This window comes from Theropithecus gelada, chromosome 7b (genome assembly GCF_003255815.1).
Source record: "Theropithecus gelada isolate Dixy chromosome 7b, Tgel_1.0, whole genome shotgun sequence".
Classification (NCBI taxonomy): Eukaryota; Metazoa; Chordata; class Mammalia; order Primates; family Cercopithecidae; genus Theropithecus; species Theropithecus gelada.
The window spans coordinates 52130710-52154205 of record NC_037675.1 but is presented as its reverse complement, the minus strand read 5'-3'; the positions used below and the strand labels follow the sequence as shown (position 1 = coordinate 52154205).

The window sequence follows — 23496 nt, the reverse complement described above, 5'->3', positions numbered from 1 at the left end:
GCCGGTAATCCCAGCTACTTGGGAGGCTGAGACAGGAGAATCGCTTGCTTGGGAGGCGAAGGTTGCAGTGAGCCGAGATGGCGCCATTATTCTCCAGCCTGGCGACAGAGCGAGACTCCGTTTCAAAAAAAACATTCTTTCCTTACACAATATACCAACTTTGAGACAAAACAGCCCCCTGAAGTTCTGAAGAGTTTCATTGCTATATTCTTAAAATGAATTTGGATGCTGAAATACGCTATGTCCCTGGCACACTTGAAAGTGAGAATAAGCCTCCAGGCAGCAGAAATCACCATTGGTTTCTAGAGTACCATAGATATATCGACTTTGGTAATCAAAGACGTGTTGAAATTTTTAGTATTAAAATTTAATAGCTGTACAAATATATATAACTCAATTCTCTTACATTTCTGAAAGGGTTTGAAGTTCTTTGATAAATTTCTTGATTAATTTCAGGTGGTGGATTTGTTTCCAACTCGAAAGCTTTTTAAGATTTCTTTTTCTGGGCCGGGCGCGGTGGCTCAAGCCTGTAATCCCAGCACTTTGGGAGGCCGAGACGGGCGGATCACGAGGTCAGGAGATCGAGACCATCCTGGCTAACATGGTGAAACCCCGTCTCTATTAAGAAATACAAAAAACTAGCCGGGCGAGGTGGCGGGCGTCTGTAGTCCGAGCTACTTGGGAGGCTGAGGCCGGAGAATGGCGTGAACCCGGGAGGCGGAGCTTGCAGTGAGCTGAGATCTGGCCACTGCACTCCAGCCCGGGCGACAGAGCGAGACTCCGTCTCAAAAAAAAAAAAAAAAAAAAAAGATTTCTTTTTCTTATATACATTTTAATCATTTGAAGTGTAAATCGAAAATGGAGAAGAACTTTCTTGTAGTGCTTATTTGGACTTGTTCTCTGTATGCAAAATTACATTCAATATTAACTGCCATTAGTTTGTAATAGTGGTCCTGCTGATGGGGTTGTCATTATATAACTCAAACAAAAGTCAGACTGGTTGTCTCTGACTTGTGGAAGGGAGGCTAGGGAGACTTAAACCCGTGGAGGGAAATGGCCTATGCTGTGGGAGAGAAAAGATAGCTAGGAGGAGGTTTTTTGCATATGTAGACTTGGATCTAATCTCTAACTTTGAACTCCTAAGGGTCTGTGGTTTCCCATTTATAGACAAGAAGACCTGATTAGGAGACTGCTCAACTTGCTTTGACTCTGTATTAATGCTTTCTCATCAAACTCATTGCAGCATTAAGTGTGTGTTTGGTTACAGTATGTCGCTGTGTCTGTCAGAGATGTTTAGTGTGACAGAGATCAAAAGGGAGAACTGTTGGGAAGGCCTGGACTCAGAACGGCAGGAACAAGTGCTAAATGACCATTCTCTTCTACCGACCTGGTTTCAGAATGTCTTATTTCTACGATTAGGGATGCTCATTAGATTTCATCATTATTTCATGGATACTTTTATGAGTAGCTTCCTGTCTGGACAGAGGGGACTTAAAGTTCTTCAGTGTCTGCCTCAGATTTTAGACCTCAGAGTTCATCTGTCTGACAGAGAAACCTTGGCTTTTCCAAGGTCAGATGACTCATTTGAGTCAGTACCAGGATAGGATCCTAGATTTCCCAGCCCCTGCATTTGAATATGTATCTCCACAATTTCCTCAAACTCCAAATTTGCAAAAGTGAATCTCCATTCCTTCACCCTGCTCCCCAAACACTACCAACACCACATGCAGATAGTATACAGTTAGAGCACAGGCTTTGAAGTCAGCCCTGGATTCAGGTTCCCCTTCTTGTCACATTTTCTTTCCCTTTAACTTTTAAGCTCTGGGGTACATGTGCAGGATGTGCAGATTTGTTACATAGGTAAATGTGTGCCATGGTGGTTTGCTGCACAGATCAACCCATCGCCCACGTATTAAGCCTGGCATCCATTAGCAGTTTTTCCTGATGCTCTCCCTCCCCCACACCTCACAGGTCCAGTGTGTGCTGTTCCCCGCCTGCCCCCCGACCCCTACCAATTAGTCCCTGTGTTTTCATTGTTCACCTCCCACTTATTAGTGAGAATATGCGGTGTTTGGTTTTCTGTTCCTGCTTTAGTTTGCTGAGGATAACGGCTCCCAGCTCCATCCATGTCTTGCAAAGGACATGATTTTGTGCGTTTTTGTTTTGTTTTGTTTTTTTGACATGGAGTCTTGCCCTGTCGCCCCAGACTGTAGTGCAATAGTGCGATCTCAGCTCACTGCAGCCTCTACCTCCTGGGTTCAAGCGATTCTGCTTCATCTTCCTGAGTAGCTGGGATTACAGGTGCGTGCCACCACGCCCAGCTAATTTTTTGTGTCTTTAGTAGAGATGGGCTTTCTCCATGTTGGCCAGGCTGGTCTCGAACTCCTCGTGATCCGCCCACCTTGGCCTCCCAAAGTGCTGGGATTACAGGCCTCAGCCACTATGCCAGGCCGATTTTGTCCCTTTTTGTGGCTGCATAGTATTCCATGGTATATATGTACCATATTTTCTTTATCCAGTCTATCACTGATGGGCATTTGGGCTGATTCAATGTCTTTACTGCTGTGAATAGTGCTGCAATGAACATATGCATGCATATATCTTTATAATATAATGACTTATATTCCTTTGGATATATACTTAGTAATGGGATTCCTGGGTCTAATGGTATTCCTGCCTCTAGATCTTTGAGGAATCACCACACTATCTTCCATAATGGTTGAACTAATTTACGCTCCCACCAGCAACATAAAAGTGTTCCTTTTTCTCCACAACCTCACCAGCATCTATTGTTTCTGGACTATTTATTGATTGCCATTCTGACTGGTGTAAGATGGCATCTCATTGCATTTCTCTAATGATAGTGATGTTGAGTTTTTTTTCATGTTTGTTGGCTGTGTGAATGTCTACATTTGAGAAGTGCCTGTTCATGTCCTTTGCCCACTTTTTAATGGGGTTGTTTGTTTTTTTCTTGTAAATGTGTTTAAGTTCTTTGTAAACTCTGGATATTAGACTTTTGTCAGATGGATAGATTACAAAAATTTTCTCCCATTCTGTAGGTTGTCTGTTCACTCTGATGATAGATTATTTCGCTATGCAGAAGCTCTTTAGTTTAATTAGATCTCATTTGTCAATTTTTGCTTAGTTGCAATTGCTTTTGGCGTTTTTGTCATGAAATCTTTGCCCATGCCTATGTCCTGAATGGTGTTGCCTAGATTTTCTTCTAGGGTTTTTATAGTTTTGGGTTTTACATTTAAATCTTTAATCTACCTTGAGTTAATTTTTGTATAACATGTAAGGAAGGGGTCCAGTTTCAATTTTTTGCATATAGCTAGCCAGTTCTCCTAGCACCATTTGTTAAATAGGGAATCATTTCCCCACTGCTTTTTTTGTCAGGTTTGTCAAAAATCAGATGGTTGTAGGTGTGCAGTCTTATTTCTGAGTTTTCTATTCTGTTCCATTGGTCTATGTGTCTGTTTTTCTATCAGAACCATGCTGTTTTGGTTACTGAAACTTCGTAGTACAGTTTGAAGTGGGTAGCATGATGCCTCCAGGTTTGTTCTTTTTGCTTAGGATTGTCTTGGCTATTTGGCTCTTGCCACTTTTTAACCATATAAACATGTTATCTTAAATACTCTGAGCCTCAGTTTTTTCATCAGTATAATGGGAAGACTATTTCCCTTACAAGAATGTGATGAAGGTGGACTGAGATTTGTGTGTATCAAAGGCTTATCATAGAGCCAAGGACACAGTTAACTTGCTGTATCTGGCTGTGTGCTCCTTTCTCCTACCCTCTACACACCTAGAATGACTCTTTGATAAATAGTGACTCCCTAGTAATGATTTACCGGGAAACATGGTTAGAGTGAAAAGTAGATTTGCTAGAAGTTCCTCTTGCATGGTGGTGGTTTGAATTCATTGCCATCTGTAAATAGGATTCCTTGGATCAGTCTTGGAGTACAGCTTCATATAGTTGCTTTAGGTTTTATAAACCTACCTTTTAAAATAGCTTTTGCCTCTCTCTACATTATCTGCAGTAAATGAATATTAAGTTATAATATTACAATTTAATAAATGAATATTAAATACAGTAATATTAAGTTAACAATTCAAGTTACAATAACCTGAATACTTGATTTAGAATAAAATAGAAGTGTATCTTTCATTACGAAACTGCGTCTTTTTTAGTCTATGTCATTTCTCTTTGCATAATACTGTAAGCACTTTCCTGTGCATTGACTTCTGATAAGTCCATATTTCTGTAGCCATTTCAATTAACACAATGTTTTGAATCTTCTTTCATTAATTTCTCTTTATATTAGTAAAGACAAACCTACTAAGTTTGTATTAGTTACATAGACCTTTGTCTCGTTTCATAAACTCACCTGGTTTAGAGCTAGCTTGAGTTCTCCCACCTGGGGTCTATTTCCAGTAGTGCCTGCACACATGAGGAAACTGCATTTGATCTCCACGATTGCACGAGATGGGTTTATGCAACATTAGTTTCCTTGTTCCACTTCCTGTTACAGGGTTTGTGTGTGTGTATGGTTTGAAGTTGTTTCTTGTGTGATGCTTAAGTTCTTTTTTTAAAAAAAAGCAAACTGCATTTCTAAAAAAAGCATTCCTGTGAAATGTGGAGAGGAAAAGTGATGAGGTAAATTTCTCCCAAGAGGTGGTGACACATGACAGAAAATATCAGACTTGACCGGTCTTCCTCTTAATTTAGTTTAAATGTCATGTGTGGTTTTCATCAGTCGTGTAGTTTCCCCATTGCTGCAAACTGCCCTTTGAGGCATACAAGGTAGAGGAATGCTTGCAAAATGAATGGCAGCAATTATTATTCAAATGAAGAGGTACCAACCAGTGTATACACAACTCGGAAACTTGTTACCTTGTGAGACTTAATTGTATTGTATATGTGTGAAGATTTCTAATTTTTAACAAAATACAGTAGTAAAGCTGCCTTGGAGGAGAAAAATGGTACTTAAAACTTTGCAGTTACTGAACATAGTTAGCCCACCGGTGGGGGGTGTTCATCAACATTTCGGTTCTGGGTTGTGCCCTAAGGGGCTTTTCCACCACATCAGTGTTCATGAGCATCGATGGAAAATAGCAGTAGCCTCCTCCACAAGAGAACTATCTCTTTGAAAGATGAGGCATTTACTGCTATTTAAATCCAAGGGCCCAGTGTCTACACTTGCAAGAAGGAAAATAAAGATCAATGCAAGACTTAAGCTGCTCTAATGGTTTGGACCAGCTGCTGTGTGGTGTGTGAATTTTCGGACTTTTTGTTGGGAAAAGAGGAATTCAACCAAGTAGATGTTATTGGGCTATGAAGAGCCTCTGAGTTAATAATCCTGTTTAATCTTTTGTAGAGCCCCTTTTCATCTAAAATGAGGCCGATTTACTACATCATAAGTAACTTTTGGAAACCTTTAATCTCTGTCTGTGAAGATTTTAGAGAATTCAAGCGTTGCAAAACTGTCCCTCTTTTCCTCCGTATTGGCCAAGTAGGACATGCTTGTTTATCAGAGGCCCCTACCAGCTTTTGTCTCTCTCAGGCATATACCAGCTTCTATCTTGTAGTTACTAATAAACCTTCCTCTCTTTTTCCCCATTCTACCCTTCCACTTTCTGGAATCTATGGGGTAACTGATAAACTCCTTGAGGGCAGAGGTTATATGTCTTCTTGATCATGTATCTCCTGATCCTGCCTCATACCTGGTGTGTGCTTTACACCTGGTGGCTTCGTGTGAAGTTGAGGATTTGACTTCCAGCAGCAAGGGATTTCCCTGAGGGGTCAGACCAAGAGGGAAGTGGGCCTGAGCCAGGCAGGCTTGCTGGGCTCTGATGAGTCCAGTCAGAGGCCTGGTGCATGCCTTCTCTACCTCTCACCTTTCAATTTTGAGGTAGGGTCTCTGCCTTGACTGTGTCACATGGATATGGTGAGATTCAAATGACAAAATGTCTAGGAAAGACTGAACCTATGATAATACTGTCATTCATCTAGCATTATCCATGACCCACATTCATAAAAAAAAAAACTTTTTTTTTTTTTCAGAGACAGAGTCTCGCTCTTTCACCCAAGCTGGAGTGCAGTGGTGCTGTCTCAGCTCACTGCAATCTCCACCTCCTGGGTTTAAGCGATTCTCCTGCCTCAGCCTCCCGAGTAGCTGGGACTACAGGCACCTGCCACCACGCCCAGCTATTTTTTTTTTTTTAATTTTTTTTAGTAGAGATAGAATTTCACCGTGTTGCTAAGGCTGGTCTCAAACTCCTGAGCTCAGGCAACCTGCCCACTTCAGCCTCCCAAAGTGCTGGGATTACAGGTGTGAATCACCGCAAAAGCCCATAAAATTGTTTAATAGCTGGATCTTTTACCCCATTTAATGGTAGACCAAAAACAAAAAAGGTTGACCACTGGGGATTCAAAATTTTAGTTTTATCATATACAAGAGTGTATTAAACACAATTAGATTGTTCATGATCATTTCAAATCTCCTGACCCATGAGTTTTTCTTCTGTGTTATAAGAGTAATACCCTCAAGGCTGGGCGCGTTGGCTCACGCCTGTAATCCCAACACTGTGGGAGGCCATGGCGGGTGGGTCATCTGAGGTCAGGAGTTCGAGACCAGCCTGGACAACATGGTGAAACCCTGTCTCTAGTGAAAATACAAAAAATTAGCCAGGTGTGGTGGCGGGCACCTGTAATCCCAGCTACTCCGGAGGCTGAGGCAGGAGAATTGCTTGAACCCAGGAGGCGGAGGTTGCAGTGAGCCAAGATTGCGCCACTGCACTCTAGCCTGGGCGACAGAGCCAGACTCCATCTGAAAAAAAAAAAAGTAATAGCTTCAGGATTCACTTAATGAATCCTTGCCTCAACACTAAGCATGGATACATGCCCCAACACCAAACAACCCCAGCCTATTAAGTTTTTGAATGCACATGTTGTCTTTTTTTATAGTTTATGTAGTTTTTAATAGAGTTTTAAAAATATGTTTGTAAAGTATAAGACGTATTATACTTTATTTTTGTTTGAAGGAGGATAGTTAATGTCTTTCTTCAATCTCAATATGTCAATAATTGCTTCTTTTTATTTTTTATGTTTTGAGATGGAGTCTTGCTATGTTATCAGGCTGGTCTCAAACTCCTGGCCTCAAGCAGTTCTCCGATTTCAGCCTCCCAAGTAGCTGGGATGGCAGGTGCATGCCACAATACCTGGCTAATATGTTAATAATTACTCCTTGTACTTTTAGCTTGGAGTGACCCTGTCTTTTATTTGCTGCTTCCAATCTAGTGAGTTGGGAAGCAGGATTATGCAGTTTATAATAATCAGGTAGAGTAGGAATGTAGAAATACTGAGCTGGTCCTGTGGCATTTTCTATGGGAAGAGTGCCTGGGCTTTATGGCACCTCCCTCAGCTTTTGACCCCCTGTGTTTCTTTCCTGGTTGTCTGCTGTACTCTAGATAGGTGAGGCTGTGAAATAAACTCCACATAAATGAAGCTTTTACTGTCTCAAAAGCTTGTGTATTTGTCATACCATATTTAAGGTGTACTTAGGCCTCACGTAAAGCTGGAAGTGTATTAGAATCAATTCCAGATTATAGATGTCTTTGTCATTTGTCAGGGAAAGTAAAATTGAGGTACATGGACTACTGAGTGACCTTCGAACAATGAGTTGAACTATGTCAGGACCAAATTCAGGAAGGTTATTTCCAACGGCCTCCATCAAAACTTACACCTTTAGAAGACCCAGGGAGACCCACAGAGTCAAGTGTAAAGGATCTGAAATCCTCCAAACACCTTCCTTCTGAAAGAGAACCTTCTTTATGTTCAACTTGTAACTCTAGCAAGGAGAGACTTACATTTCATTCAGTCCCCTCCATTAATATCCTTTAAAGAGAGAAGAAACCTAGAGTTACAGGTCCCTAAATATAGCAAACTGGATCAGTTTCTCTGATGCTGGGCAACTCCACAGATCCCGGAGGAGAAGGCAGGCCCTCGGACCTCCCTGCTGCCGCCCCGACAACTCACCCTTGGCTATCTCGGTCTCTCTCATAGCCATTAGCTTTGCTTGAAAATATGACCTTGATTCTTTTTTTTTTTTTTTTTTTTTCTTTTGAGATAGAGTTTTGCTCTTGTCACCCAGACTGGAGTGCAGTGGCTCGACCTCGGCTCACAGCAACCTACGCCTCCTGAGTTCAAGCGATTCTCCTGCCTCAGCCTCACAAGTAGCTGAGATTACAGGTGTGCGCCACCATGCCCAGCTAATTTTTGTATTTTTAGTGGAGACAGGGTTTCACCATGTTGGCCAGGAGGGTCTCAAACTCCTGGCCTCAAGTGATCCACCTGTCTTGGCCTCCCAAAATGCTGGGATTACAGGCGTGAGCCACTGTGCCTGGCCATGGCCCTGATTCTTTATAAAAGTGATGGGAAGAGACAGTCACCCTTATTACTATACCTATTGGTACTATTAACTACCACTTGCTGGGTATCTTACAGTCCCAGGACATTCTTGATACTTTACCCAATTCTCATTTTATCTTCCTAACACAGGGAGGCAGTATTATAAATACCATAAAATGCGTGCAGTGCTCTTAGCAGCTGCCTGGACTCTCTGTGACATTTCCTGAGACTGTGAGCATCGTGGCACAGGAACTTGTGGCTCTCATTCACTACGGTGTCACCAGGGCCAAGTACAGTGCCTGGCATAGAGCAGCTGCTCAATAAATATTTATTGAATGAATAATAAATATCAGTTGTTAGATGTCCCCAGTTTTCCAGACAGACAAACTAGAGCTTGGAGAGGCTTTGTAACGTCGCCAATTCACATCAGGCAGTGAAGGAAGAGCTAGGGTTAGAGCCTGGACCCACCTGGCTGTGGAGCCTTTGTGTGTCCTCCTAACCCTGCTTCTGGCTGCTCTGAGAAGAATGAATGATTCTGTGGAAATTCATAGATGCCTGTCAAGTGGCCCTGAGTGCCAGAGCTCTTGAGTGCGTGATGTTTGTGAACTGGCTGATTGGGAAGCTGGCCTTGCCCATGTTAACTGGAGCCTATTTTTGACTCTGGGACAGTAGCAGGACCTGACCTCCCCTCCATCCCCCAGGCTGTTTGAATGTGAAACCTAATTAATGTAGCCTGCCTTTCCGCAATCTTTTACCCTTTCAAGGATTGTACCTCCCTGGATCTTTAGCAGGTGCCTGGTTTTCCTTGACAGGCTTCTGCTCTGGCTCCTTAGGTTATGTAGATTTTTTAAGTCTGTATAAAGGTAACTATGTGAGGTGATGTATATTTTAATTAGCTTGAATGTGGTAATTATTTCACATTGTATACATATATCATGCCATCAAGTTGTACACCTTAAATATATGCAATATAATCTAATGATTTCAGTAATTCCAATCAATCAAAACTAACATAGTAGAGAAATCACATATATTTTGGGGAGAATGTGGTAAATTGCAAGCAGATACAATTTCATGACATATAAATCTCAATGGATTCCTCTCTTGTTTTGATTTGCACAGATAAGACATGATATGATTTTTTGTCCACTGTTTCAATAACTAATGAAATTTGCTGCTTTTGTAAATTTGATTTGGAAGTTTATCTGTCACCTATATTAAACCTCTGGGCAGTGTTTTGTCATGACATCCAAAGAGACCCATCCCGTAACAGAACAAATTACAAATTTACCAATTTTGCATTTACATGGGGGTTCTGTGTCAATAGGTGCCACATTATCAAACTAGAATTGTGATGAGAAGACCCAAGGTGAGATTACATACATTTAAGTTATAGAATATCCTTGGCCATAAAGAAAATGCTTTTACCTTTTCAACAAAGTCATATCCTAGTTCTATTTACTTAAATAAAACTCAGGTTCTTTCCAACTTCAATCAAGATAACTCTATTTTTTAAGAATTCAGGGAAATACTTCTTAAGATTCTGTTATCCTTTGTGCATCTGCTATTGATTTTTGCTTATTTATGGAGTCATAGGGGTCTTGGGAAATAAATATTATATACCTTCCCCCAAGGAAGACTCTATTCAAGTCATCCTCAAAAGACAGCTTACTCCCTTCTAGAATATCTCAAGATATGGCAGCGTCTTTGGGACACCATTACATTGGATCGTTTGCTTGGGAAGGCTTTTCTAATGTCTAGCCTAACATCTTTCTCTTCTGGTCTTGTTCAGAAAAATAAAAGGAACTAAGAGTTTAAAATATATATTTTTTCTGAGTTTATAAAGAGTATTTTGCTATATAGCTTTTTTCCTTGGGGGTGAATAAATATTGATATGAGTGTTTATGGCACCAGGTGTCAAAATGATCAGCCTATTTTCCCTTCTGTCTTTAGAGAAATGAAAAAGGCAACAAATTGGGTTCTGACTCATTTCAAGGCTGTCAGGATGGGAAGAAAACAGTTCTGGTACCTTGTAGATAGGTTTGCATGCTTAGAGCTGTGGAAATTACTTTAAATCTATTTTTATTTTTTTAGGTACATTTTGACCAATTTAAAGAAGCATTAATACTCATCTTGTCCAGAACTCTATCAAATGAAGAACACTTTCAAGAACCAGGTAAGGGCACTCACTCTTCTTCTCTGCATTCCCCTTTAAAAGTTATCCAGGGAAGAATCTGGGGACCTTGAAGCATGTCTATGAAGGATTGGGGACATCTGCCTTTCACAGATTGAGCAGTTATTTTCGGTGACTTCTCTTCAATATTATCAAAAGCTTTGCAGCTGTTGAACACTAAAATGAGACTTCTCTACTACAGCAGCATAGTATTATGGAGAAAATACTTGGATTGTTTCTAGGCAATATGTCAGATGGTGTGGCAATAACTCATTCTTGGAATGAGTAGAGTGAAGCTGAATGGTAACTGCTTTCATCCTTATTTCCTTTTACGTGGAAGGATATGATTTGGGGAAATTTTTTCCCGAAGGTAGAAGAGTGGCCAGTGTAGAGATAATTTTACTTAGTCGTAGTGAGTGGATAATGCTCTGCTATAGACATTATCATATTACATTATAATTATCTGTCTCCTCCTCTCAAGTGATAATTCCTTGAGGACCATGCTGTTCATTTTTGTATTTCCAGTGCCTAGAAGAATGCTTATCATGTAGTAAGTATTCAATGAACGTTTCAAAATAAAAGACTTAGTATTGTATTTCACTGATTTTCTTCTAAGCACCATAGGTTGTAAGACACATTGTTATTTCCTGTATCTCTAAAACCAAAAATTGTAGCCAATTGTAATGTAAAATGACATTAATTGTAAATTTTCATTTCAGAGTTTCTGGTGTGTGTGGCGGGGGGTGTCTTCAAATCAATGAAATATGATAGATGTATAAAGGGGAGTCTAAACACTGTGGAAATTTGTATTACAGTACAGTCTGGTTTTATCAAATTAGTGGTTGCCGCGGTTGGGATAGGAGTTGACTACAAAGGGGCATGAAGGAATCTGGGGGACAATGAAACTTTTATATCTTGTAGTTACAGGATTGTGTGAGTTTTTCCAACCCAGAGACTTGTGCAATAAAAGGATTAAATTTACTCTGTGTACATTATGCCTCAATAAACCCTACTTTAAAAAAGAGAACATCAAAAATATGTTCAGTTTTGAAACTGAGGCTAAATCATTAACATTTTGTCACTACAAGGAGTCATTCAGTGTGACCTATTTAGGTGAGGCACAGATGGAAACTCATTTCTCACCCTTGCTGGGTGATCTAGTTCTTCATCCTGCCCTCTGAAGTGCTCTAGATTTGTGTTGTGTGGATGGACCCTACCTTTAGCAGTGTTTTAGATTCTGAATTGAGTCTCCCCCTTTTTCGGTAATGGTGACACCCCTAGCAATGTTATTCTTAACTCTGACCCTTGATAGAGCTCTTTAGAAGCCCCCAGTGAGCCTGAGGGAGGTTATTGCATTCTTGAAATTTTCCAGACAAACATTGGCGTTTCCACAGGTGACCACTGCTAGAACATGGACTTTTGTTTTTTCATGTGGTCTCATTTTATTAGTGTTTTCACTTTTTTAAGGTTGTCTGTCATGTTCATAACAATGGTGCAACATCTAGGGGGCCTGAGACATCTGGGGGGCCTGAATAGAGCTATGGTGATATCACCACCAGGGTAGATATTAGCTAACATGAGCATAGGTCATATAAGCATAAATTCAGGATTCTGTGTGCTGATAATGTGCTTTTATGTGGATTTGGAACCAACCGTCCTGCTGCTAATTCACATGATCCTCCTGCTGCCATTTCTTCAAAACCCATACTGTCACTGTCACCTGCCAGAAACTTATCATAATAAATATACAGATTTATAGTGACTACAGATGTGAAGAGTCCTCACCCAGAGTTGTACATTGCTGGGATCCAAGCAGTAGGATAGGCTAGACCAAGCTTGTCCAACCCACGGCCCATAGGCTGCACGTGGCCCGGGACAGTTTTGAATGCAGCCCAACACAAATTCGTAAACTTTCTTAAAACATTATACATTTATGCATGGACCTTTATTTTTTTTTCTAGCTCATCAGCTATCGTTAGTGTTAGTGTATTTTATGTGTGGCCCAAGACAATTATTCTTCCAGTGTGGCCCAGGGAAGCCAAAAGATTGGACATCCTTGAGCTAGACAATGGCTGGTTGAGCTTGGTCACAGCCAGGAAGTAAAATTGATAAATCTAGCTCCAGATGGTGGTTTCATAGTTATGTGTCTGCCTCACTGCTATGCAGGCAAAGATCATAATTTGGACAAGTCTTCCAGGACGACACATGGAAGGGATTTTTCTAGTTTTGCTGTGTGCTCCATCCTTTGAGTAGGCAGTAAGTCTTCGTCTCAAAACCGCCCCACGTCAGTGTAATGCAGCGGAAAAGTACTTATTGATAGCATTTCTTCTAGCATTTATGACTTCCCTAACATTTGTCCTGGCAGGATAAAATCTAGGATTGAGCCTGCGCTTTGAGACATGAGTCAGCTTTTCCTCCCACATTCCCTGCTTTGTTCCTGAGCATCTCTGCTTTTTCTGTCTTTTGCCAATTTCTCCTTGGCCCCTCCAGTTGTTCGTGGGGATCATGCAATTCTTTCCACTCAGACATTCTTCCACCCACTCTAAAATGTGACTCTTAGCCAGGCATGGTGGCTCACGCCTCTAATCCCAGCACTTTAGGAAGCCGAGGCGGGCAGATCACTTGAGGTCAGAAGTTCGAGACCAGCCTGGCCAACATGATGAAACCCCATCTCTACTGAAAATACAAAAAATTAGCCAGGTGTGGTGGCAGGCACCTGTAGTACCAGCTACTCAGAAGGCTGATGCAGGAGAATTGCGTGAACCCAGGAGGCAGAGGTTGCAGTGAACCAAAATCACACCTCTGCACTTCATCCTGGGTGACAGAGTTAGAATCGATCTCAAAAAAAAACAAAAAAACAACAACAACAAAAAACAGTGACTCTACCCTGCTGCAGGCAGACTGGTTTGGCTGGGCAGAGACAGAGGAAGTAGGGTCAGGATTCGAATGCAGTACATCAAGAGGCCACCTTCATTTACCTTTCCCTCTCCCTTTATGGAAGTAACTATCCCTTAAATCATAGATCATACCATGTTTAGGGCTGGAGAGAACCCTGCCATTTCATCCATGAGTAAATAGAGGCCCAAAGAGGTACGTAGCTTAATTGAAGACTTACAGCTAGTGGCGAGGAGGGCGCTTACACTGTATCACCAAGGGATGTGATTCAAGGAGGCTTTAGGTTGAGGATTTTAGCTTTCAGATGGGTGAACCAGTCCTCAGTCAGTGCAGCCTGGCCAAAAGGGTCTGACAAGTGGCCAGAGGCAGCAAGGAGGAATGCACAAAAAGCAAGTTTCACCTGATCGTTAGGGACAGGGATGCCCTTGTCCTCTGCATTGTTTGGCTGGTCATGCTTAGCTCATCTTAGAAGCAACCAGGTCTGTGTTTTTGTTTTTCTATCGCCCAGGCTGGAGTGCAGTGGTGTGATCTTGGCTCACTGTAACCTCCGCCTCCCGGGTTCAAGCAATTCTGTGCCTCAGCCTCCTGGGTAGCTGGGATTACAAGCACCCACCACGACGCCCGGCTAATTTTTTTGTATTTTTAGTAGAAATGGGGTTTCACCATTTTGGCCATGCTAGTCTTGAACTCCTGACCTTGTGATCCACCCGCCTCGGGCTCCCAAAGTGCTGGGATTACAGGTGTGAGTCACTGCACTCGAGCAGGTCTGTGTTATTTTTGTCTTGCCTTTTTGAAATCAATGGAGATGGTAGTCTTTGAGATAAAAGGTTGCCTTTACACTATAGAAGGAGACTGAAAATAATAGGGGGGCCATAGTGCACAGCCTTGGAAACCAAGAGGGTCATGAATTGATATTTTATAACACCAAAGCTTTTTATAAATATCAGATATTGTACCAGATTATAATATAGAAAAGTCAGCTTGATTTAATAGAGCCACCCTTGAGTAAGGAGTTAGGAAATGCTGGTTCTGTCCCTCTAATCAGATGATCTTATATATCATGACCTTAGTGGTCTTTGGTCACCTCGTATGTGAAAGTGGTTGTGCTGAAAAAATACATAAAATCCCTTTCAGCTCCAAGATTTGATTGTGTCGCCTCCTAATATCTAAATGGCATTATCCATATCTGAAAAATGCTAGCCTTGTGTTTGTGTAAGATTTTACTTAACATTCATTGAAACTATAAAGTTCTTCTTCCTAAGGACAAGTGCATAGTATATCTCATGTTTTTATAGCCTCCTAATAAAAGGCAATTGTATATAAATTCTATGGAAACAAAGCTCCATGGGATTTGAGAGGAGATGAAATGAAGTTATAATTTCCATAGTCTTGGGCTCTGCCATTTGTAACTCCTCCGAGGTACAGTTTCTTTATTTTTAGAATCAGGAGATATGGACTAGATTATTTTCAGCGTCTTTTTAACTCAGATATTTATAATTCTAAGACTCTTAGAGTTTTTCCCCTAAAAAGCAATTTTTATAATAACAACAACACAGTGAAAAATATTGAAATTCAAATAAAGGCAGAAAAATGGATTGGGATGTAGGGAGTCTTTTGTAAATTCCAAACTAATTAGCATTGCCAGTGGCATAATTCTCTCATATCTATGTGTACAATTTAATTTTTAAATTGTTTTTCTGGAATAGGAGAGGGGCAACAACTTAATTATTAGCTTTTTATTCAATTTGCCGTGGCTTTGGATTATAGGATTTTTGTAATGGAAATGCTGGCAGAAGCTCCAAGCTACATGGCATCAACATGCCAGCTGGATCCTGTCTCCAGAGATTTTGTCCTCGTTTGATGCATCTTGCATTAGATTTCTGTTCTTTAGTAGATGTTAGCATAATGCAGGAAGCCCTTTCTTCCTTGATGTGATTCATTGGAAACGTCTCTTTGTTTATTTGTGGGGAAAACTCAGGTTTGAAAAAGCCAACTCATTAAAAAATAGGACCAGGCATTGTTTTGGTGCATATGATTGTTTTATTGTAACACCTTCCTAATTTCAAGGACTGCCACAATTGTAATTATTTTCTTTATATTTTGAAGAAGTGATACATACAGTTAACAGACATTTTTTCACTTACTCAGCAATTGTGCCTTGAATCAGGTCTTATGGCCTGTCACTGGGCTAGCTGTTGATTTCGGTGATTGAAGAGTTGTGTTTATAACTATGTTCAGAGGCCTTGGGGTAGGCTCTGAAGTCAGGCTGAAGTCCCTGATCTTAGGAGGTATTACACACAGATGGCCCAAAGGCTTGTTCTGTTGTCCTCTCTTGGTTAAGTAAGATAAGTAAGAACTTAGTCCCTGTTCTGTTGGTGTCAATGAAATGCTAACAGTGAGGACCAGAAGTTTTCTCCGAGAGTTAAAAGCAAAACAGGCTGGGCACGTTGGCTCACACCTATAATCCCAGCACTTTGAGAGGCTGAGATAGGTGGATCACCTGTGGTCAGGAGTTCGAAATCAGCCTGACCAACATGGTGAAACCCCGTGTCTACTAAAAATACAAAAATTAGCTGGACATGGTGGCAGGGGTATACAATCCCAGCTACTCGGGAGGCTGAGGCAAGAGAATCGCTTGAACCTGGAAGGCAGAGGTTGCAGTGAGCTGAGATGGCGCCACTGCACTCCAGCCTGGGTGACAGAGCGAGACTGTCTCAAAAAAAAAAAAAAAAAAAAGACCAGGTGCCGTGGCTGACACCTGTAATCCCAGCACTTTGGGAGGTCGAGGCGGGCGGATCACGAGGTCAGAAGTTCAAGACCAGCATGACCAACATGGTGAAACCCCATTTCTACTAAAGAATACAAAAATTAGCTGGGAGTGGTGGTGCACGCTTGTAATCCGAGCTACTCAGGAGGCTGAGGCAGGAGAATCGCTTGAACCCAGGAGGCGGAGGTTGCAGTGAGCCGAGATTGCACCAATGCACTCCAGCTTAGGAAACAAGAACAAAACTCCATTTCAAAAAAAACAAACAAACCATTACCACCACCAGTGCCAACAACAACAACAAAAGAGGATATTAGGATGTGTTTATAATCCTGAAATTGGAAACACCTATGCCTACTGATGTTTTGTAAAATGATAGAACCTTTGTAGGATTACATAAGATAATAGGCACCAAGAACTATAATAATGCTTTTGGCTAATCCATGCTACTCTCAGATTTTATGCTATGTATATAGTTATAGATGTACATAAAAATGTGTGTATAAGGTTAGTCATTTAAAATAGTGAAAAAATATATATGTCGGGCATCCCTAATCCAAAAATATGAAATGCTCCAAAATCCAAAACTTTTTAAGCACCAACGTGATACTCAAAAGAAATGCTCATTGGAGCATTTCGGATTTCAGAGTTTGAGATTTGGGATATTCAACTGATACACTTTAGATTTTCTAAAATCTGAAAAAGTCTGAAATCTGAAACACTTCTTTCTGATCTCAAGCCTTTCAGATAGTGGATACTCAGCCTGTATAAAGCAAGTGAAGAAATTGGACAGTGTATTCATAGGCAAATCATGCTCTATCTATGTAATCAGTGACTAAGTAGCTATTAAACTGTGCTATGAAAGAATACTTATTTATGTGGTAAATTTACTAAGGGTAAAAGGCAACTTAAAAATATGTATATGTGCAAGAAATGCTCATGTCATTTAAAATTAAATAGGACTGGTGAGAATTTTGATAATGAAACAGTTTACTTGGGAGTTGTGTCTGAGATATGTGTGTGTGTGTGTGTGTGTGTGTGTGTGTGTGTGTGTGTATAGTATGGAGTTTCCAGGAGAGAGTAGTTGGGGAGGGAGGTGCTAATGCCCTTCCAAGCAGCTACCTTGGAAAGGGCTTAGTGTACACAGAAGTGTGGTGAGGCTGCTAACTGGTGATGGCCCTAGAGGCAGGGAGTGCACTGGGAAGCAAAAGGAATGGCAGATCATGTCAGAAAGCTTTTGCTGATGGCTTTTTAATGTTTAACCTTTCTTGGCCTCCTCTTCTCCCTTCCCATCCTTGAGACATTCCCCTCCCCACTCCCTTGTTTCCTCCACTCCAGCTCACCTCTCCCCTCCTCCTCCTCAGTCTCCTACTCCACCCTTTCCCTTCCTGGTGGTCCTCCCACATCTATATCTCTGGCTCCCCTTCCCTACCCCTCCATAGGCCTCTAGGTCCCTATTATCTCCTGTTTCCCTACCCACTTCTTTCTCTCTATTGGTCTCAGTCTCTCTCTCATTCTCTCTCCATATCTGTCTCTCTCTGTCAGTCTCCATTGGTCTCTGTCTGTATTTTTCTTGGTCTTAGTCTTGCCTTGGATTCTCTTCCCTTCTCTTATTTAGAATCAGGCGTGGGTTTGCGTTTTCACTGCGTAATCCCTATGTGATGGTACATTCAGCAAAGGCAAGGAGGTGGGATGCAGAATGGGGCCGGGTGAGGCTCATTTGCTGCATGACTGCCTTTTCCCCAGAAAGCTTCTTGGGGATGCTGTCCTTGATGTTTGCGCATGCTTCATTTTTTACCTTTCCTTTTCAAACGATTTCAGCACTCCTGTGAGCTCAGCAGCAATGTAACATGAACATGGGCCTCCTGTGCTGAGGTTCTTTGGATGGGGGTGGGTGTCTCCCAGGCTCGCTAAATGGGTCAGGAAGGGACATAGAAAGCAAAGTCCTATGCGAGCAATTCCAAAATGAGAATACCAGCACCCTAAGGACAGGGTTTTCTTCTTCAACCTTGGAAATGGCCTCAGGTCATTTTGGGAACAGGGAATTTTTTTATTCCAAAAAAGTGATAAAATATCCATCATCTTATTCCTCAACATGGACAACATAATGTTTTGCCTATGGCAGGTGTTTGGTAAATACGCTTATGCGTTAAACGAATCTGCCTAACACTGGGGAGCATCTTTGAAAAATCTCCTTTAACTTCCAGGAAGCAGCTATGGCTGCTTCATTCCAGGTCCTGAGCTTGTGTTTTTTGCAAAGAAAGCATTCAATTGGATATCTAGTGTTCAGGTTTTGCATAATGATTTTAGCTTCCCTTAGCTCCTCATTGCTTTGGCTTTGGCCGTTCATGCAGTGGTTTCAGGAGAGCTGAGCATTTTAAGCAGTGACCTGTATCACATCTGATGCAGATGTGGTGATCTGATGCAGTGGTCAGTTTTAGGGGAGAGCTTTAAAAAGTGTGCTCTGTATTGCTTGAAACCTGGAGTAGGGGAGGCTGTGTTTCTCCCCTCCACACTGCTAGTGGGAAAGGAATTGGGCGAGGAATGAGGCGGCTGTTGGTTATTTCCCCTGGCTTCAGCTGGCTTATCTACTCAGAGTGGTCATTTTCCCTGACACCACATTTTAACTTTCTTTTTATTATGAGTGCAAGACCTCTGGTCAAGCATCATACATGTGCATGGTGGTTTATCCTGATTTGGAAGGGGAACATTATCACAGCTCTGGAGTTTCTCTTCTCGGGACAGATGAGATGTGAGATAACAAATGTGGCATGTGAGCATCCCAATTGTCGTTTCCAAGGGCAGAAGGAATAGTATTTTCTTCATCTTTTTAACTCCTGGATCAGATGTTTTTCCTACGTGCTCTGTAGAGACCGTCACTCACTTCCACATTACTCCAGCAGAGGACTGAAACAAGGTTTCTCTGTTGTCCCCTGCTCATAACCAAACATTTGGTTTATGGAATAAAACCTAGACCATTAAACTAGGTCAGGTTGGACTGCCTCAAAGCCACCTTCTTCTGATTGGTGTGTCTCATAATAAGCTTTCCAGGGATGGGGTCTGAGACAGCTCTAGGCAAGCCGGGCTTGTCTGCTTTCCTTTGAAGCCCATTTTAATTTTTGTAGTGATGCCAAATAGGAGAAATGGAAAATGGGAAAGAAGGAAAAATGGCTCAGAATTTTGACAGTCCAGGGAGAATCATAAATATACTTTCAAGGAACTCAAACACTGAAACACTGAAAGCATGGCAGTCCTTTATACTTTGTTTTGGTAGCATTTCTTTTTGTTTTGTTTTGTTTCTGTTTTTGAGATGGAGTCTCGCCCTGTTGCCCAGGCTGGAGTGCAGTGGCACAATCTCAGCTCACTGCAGCCTCTGCCTCCTAGGTTCAACCGATTCTCCTGCCTCAGCCTCCCAAATATCTGGGACTACAGGCACAAGCCACCACACCTGGCTAATTTTTGTATTTTTAGTAGAGTCGGAGTTTCGCCATACTGGCCAGGCATTTCATGTCCCTTCTTGGAGGTGGTGATTGGAGCAGTTACTCTCACCTGTGTTAAAGGAAGCTCTGTGATGTCGATAATTTCATTTCTTAATAAACCAAAAGCCTCCATGTTATCTGACATAGGTAAGATTGTTCCGGAATGACACCCTGAAAAATAAAGGTTCCATCTGGATGTGCTCATAAAGTAAGTAAACTTAGCCCCAGGGTTGCAGTTTTGGATCTCTTCCATTAGACATGGTCAGAAAGGCTCAAGGCATTCTTTAACTTGAGTGGGTAAGCGTGTCTTAGAGTCCGCATGGTTCCGTGAACTGTTGCTTTTCAGTTCTAAATCTCTGGTTGAGATTGATAAGGAGAAACAGTGTTTTCAATGCTTAACCCAGGAAGGGCTAATAGGAGAAATGGAAAATGGGAAAGAACATTCATGGGACCATGAATGTTCTCTCTGGACATCCTTACCTTTGCCATCTCTGTTCCCTTCGTATCATGTTAAGTGCAGTGAGGTGGATGCTTTAAATGGGAGAGGGATGTGTGAGTGTGTCATTCTACGAGGTGACTATTTTTTAAACGGTGTGATTAATCCACTTCGTTATTGGTCACATGCGTGGTAATGAGAAACTTTAACCCATTTTTCTTTGTGTGTGCTAATGTCTTTATTCCAGAAAGGTTACACAGTTTAGTAGATGTCTCTAGAAATTGACTTTATCATGTTTGTGTATTCTATGAAGGATATTAACTTAAAGTTTGCTCAAATTGGTTATTATATTAAATAAGATAATGAAATAAACGTTTTAATGCCTGGCAATGCAAAAATAAATGAGTAAATAAACCAAAACTCCACAGGGTCCCTGTTGGCTCACAGTCTATTACCTTTTATTGCTTAGAAAAAGAGCTGTTTTGAATCCGCCACTGCATCTACACTATGCACTACATGGGGTAGTGAATAATAAACAACTAGGGAACCATTTCATCCACTGTAGGTTTGGGATTAGATTACGATGGATTTTTAAAAGATAGTTGTGTTGTCCCACTGCCTTTTTTTTTTTTTTTTTTTTTTTTTTTTTTTTTTTTTTACCGCTGATGAAGTGCAGCATGCAGTAAGAGCTCCTTCACCACTTCCATCCCCAGGATACGACTTTGTTCTTACACTGGGAAAATACTGTGGTTCATTATCCAAGGTTCTAAGTGTTCCTTTTAATCTTTGCCAAACCCTATGGTCACTAATGGTGTATCTTGTTGTCTGCCACCAAAATTTAAGAATAGGTAATAAATTAAGGATGGTTCTGCATTGCCTCTTATCTGACTAGCATCTGTGGGTGTCAGCTGCCAACAAGTAGCTCGGGTGTCTGGGCCGCTCCTGAATGGTCACAAGCTGACACACTGTCTTCTGATAAAAGGTACCTTCAAATATGCATGCAATTTTCAGTATAAATTTTGTATGCTTAAACACGTCCTGTAAGAGAATCACTCGACCTAATAAAATGACTTGACTGGGACTTTTTAAAAGCTGGATATAAATATCACTGGAAATGATACGGCTAGCATAAATACTTCACTCTGAGCTTTGCTGAGCATTTTCAGGATGTGTCTGGCCACATTTGTGAAGTTAGTGAAATCTGAGCTTGTCCCAGCGGAAGGACATGGCGGGGAGGTGGTTAGTCAAAGAGGGTCGCCAGTCCTCCCTGGGAAACTGTAAAGTAATGGCTGAACCCCAACATGGTTTCAATGGTGGTAAAGGAACAGTCATTCTTTTAGTTCTTATCTAATCAACTATTGTCGTTTTTATAATATGTGTACATAATCTCATTTAAAAGTCTACATGTCTGAGTTCAGACATACCTTGCTAAGACTCATGTTCAAACAGAATACATATCTGTTCTCGAGAGAGTATGTCTGTGTGGACAATCAGACAACAGAAATCAAAGCATTGCCATCTTTTGTACTTTAATGAAACATTTTATTCTAATGCTGTACAAGGTGCTAAAAAATCTATATCCGAGATAGCATTTGAATAGAGTGAAGTATTTATTTTATTGCTTTAAAGCTCCAATTGTGGAAAAAGCTTAGCTTGTAGTTGTGGCGGTGGAGGTGGTGGTGGTGGTGGTGGTGGTGGTGGTGGTGATGATGATCGAGCAGTGGTGGTGATGGTGACAGGGAAGGTGGTGAATGTTGAACCTGAGACCTGTGATGTCAAAATGCTGAAGTCCTTCTTTAAGGTCAAGAGATGACTCGCTCCTCATGCACATTCCTTTTTATTTTGTACAACACCGATGCTTACAAAGAGATAAAACAATACAGTTTTTTTTTTACCGTGGTTTCACATTTGCTATTTTATTTCACTGCTTTTAATTTTACAATGAGATCTTGATGCTGGGTATCATATAAGTAACTAGCTGTCATTAATTACTTAGAATGTGCTGTGTCCGTTTCTTTGTTCTGTTATCTTGCTTGTCTAATAGATCAGAGAGTGGAATGGTTAACAGCGGAATCACTAAGGTAAGGGAGGGTGTTTCAGACTAATTGATGTGGATACTAAGTTTACAGTGCTGATTTGGTGTCCGTTGTATTACCATTTTCTAAGACTTCCTCCAAGGTGATTCTTTGTTAATATGATGTCTCCCCACCCTGCTGGAAAACCCAGCTTAATAAACAGAAGAACAAATGTGACCCCTCACCTTTTCCTGACCTTAATCCTCTACTATTAAGTCAGATCCCTTGCTGCCATTGTTGGATGGCTCCCATCATGTGCAGATATATACTCATGGTCCCATAAATCATTCAGAATTAGAAGGCGTGTTCTGCATCTGACCTGATGGTTCATATACACCCACAGCCACCACAACTGGCAAACAGTGGTGGTCTATTTTGAGGCTGGTATAAGAGGCTGTGTCCGATGGCTGTGAGTGGCAGCTAAGAACTGAGATTCTGATGTCATGTGGCCTCAACTCTTGTCTCCTCACTCAGACTGCTCACTAGAAGCTCAGCCCAAATATGTTAGAGGTGGGAAGCGTTATGGACGAAGGTCCTTGCCCGAGTTCCAAGAGTCCGTGGAGGAGTTTGCCGAAGTGACGGTGATTGAGCCACTGGATGAAGAAGCACGGCCTTCACACATCCCAGCCAGTGACTGCAGTGAGGTAAGGAGTTGGGCATGCACGTTCATCTGGATCACGAGTGTGGAGCCCCACGTCAGTGCAGGACAGAGACAGGAGAGCTGAGGGGGTTGATGACACGATGTGGGCTTTTCTCAGTTACCAACTCCTTGCTAATCTTATTACTTGCCTTTTGGACACACGTAATGTTTCTATCTTTTGAATGTTTTTACCTCGTTTCAGCTTTTGGAGAGCTGACATTTCTGTGCATGCGTCATGTATACATTTAGAGTTCAGGTGTGTCCACATCATCTGGGGTCTCCCACTTCTAGTTCTTGAATATCTCTCTCCTCTATAGCATGATCATTTTTAGCTATTTAAAAGGCGAACCAGCTCCTCCCCTACCCTTGCCCCAAACTATAAAACAGCATCTATAGCAGGAAATGAAAGCAACGTGTTCAGGCATTTTGAGAGCCTGCATCTTATCTTTCGTAGTGTGATAAAGCAGCTCGAACACTTGGTTTCTGCCTCAAGATACTGAGCCAGGGGTGCTTTCCAGTGCCCAACAGTTGCCATGGTTCTTCCTGCTGGTTTCCTTGCACCCAGGCCTGTCTCGTTCTCCAGCATGCGGAGAGTTGCCAGCCTCCCTCATTCCCCATCTTTTCATT

At 41.5% G+C, this 23496-nt stretch overlaps 1 protein-coding gene across 3 annotated transcripts in view; it reads left to right on the top strand.

Moving 5' to 3' along the window:
* NIN (ninein) overlaps window positions 1-23496 on the top strand; it is a 109957-nt gene that overhangs the window by 13225 nt on the left and 73236 nt on the right. For all 3 annotated transcript variants that reach the window (XM_025391888.1, XM_025391890.1, XM_025391889.1), the window contains exons 4-5: window positions 10502-10583; window positions 22704-22873. In XM_025391888.1, coding sequence (XP_025247673.1) covers window positions 10502-10583; window positions 22704-22873 — 252 coding nt within the window. The remainder of the gene's footprint in view (window positions 1-10501; window positions 10584-22703; window positions 22874-23496) is intronic.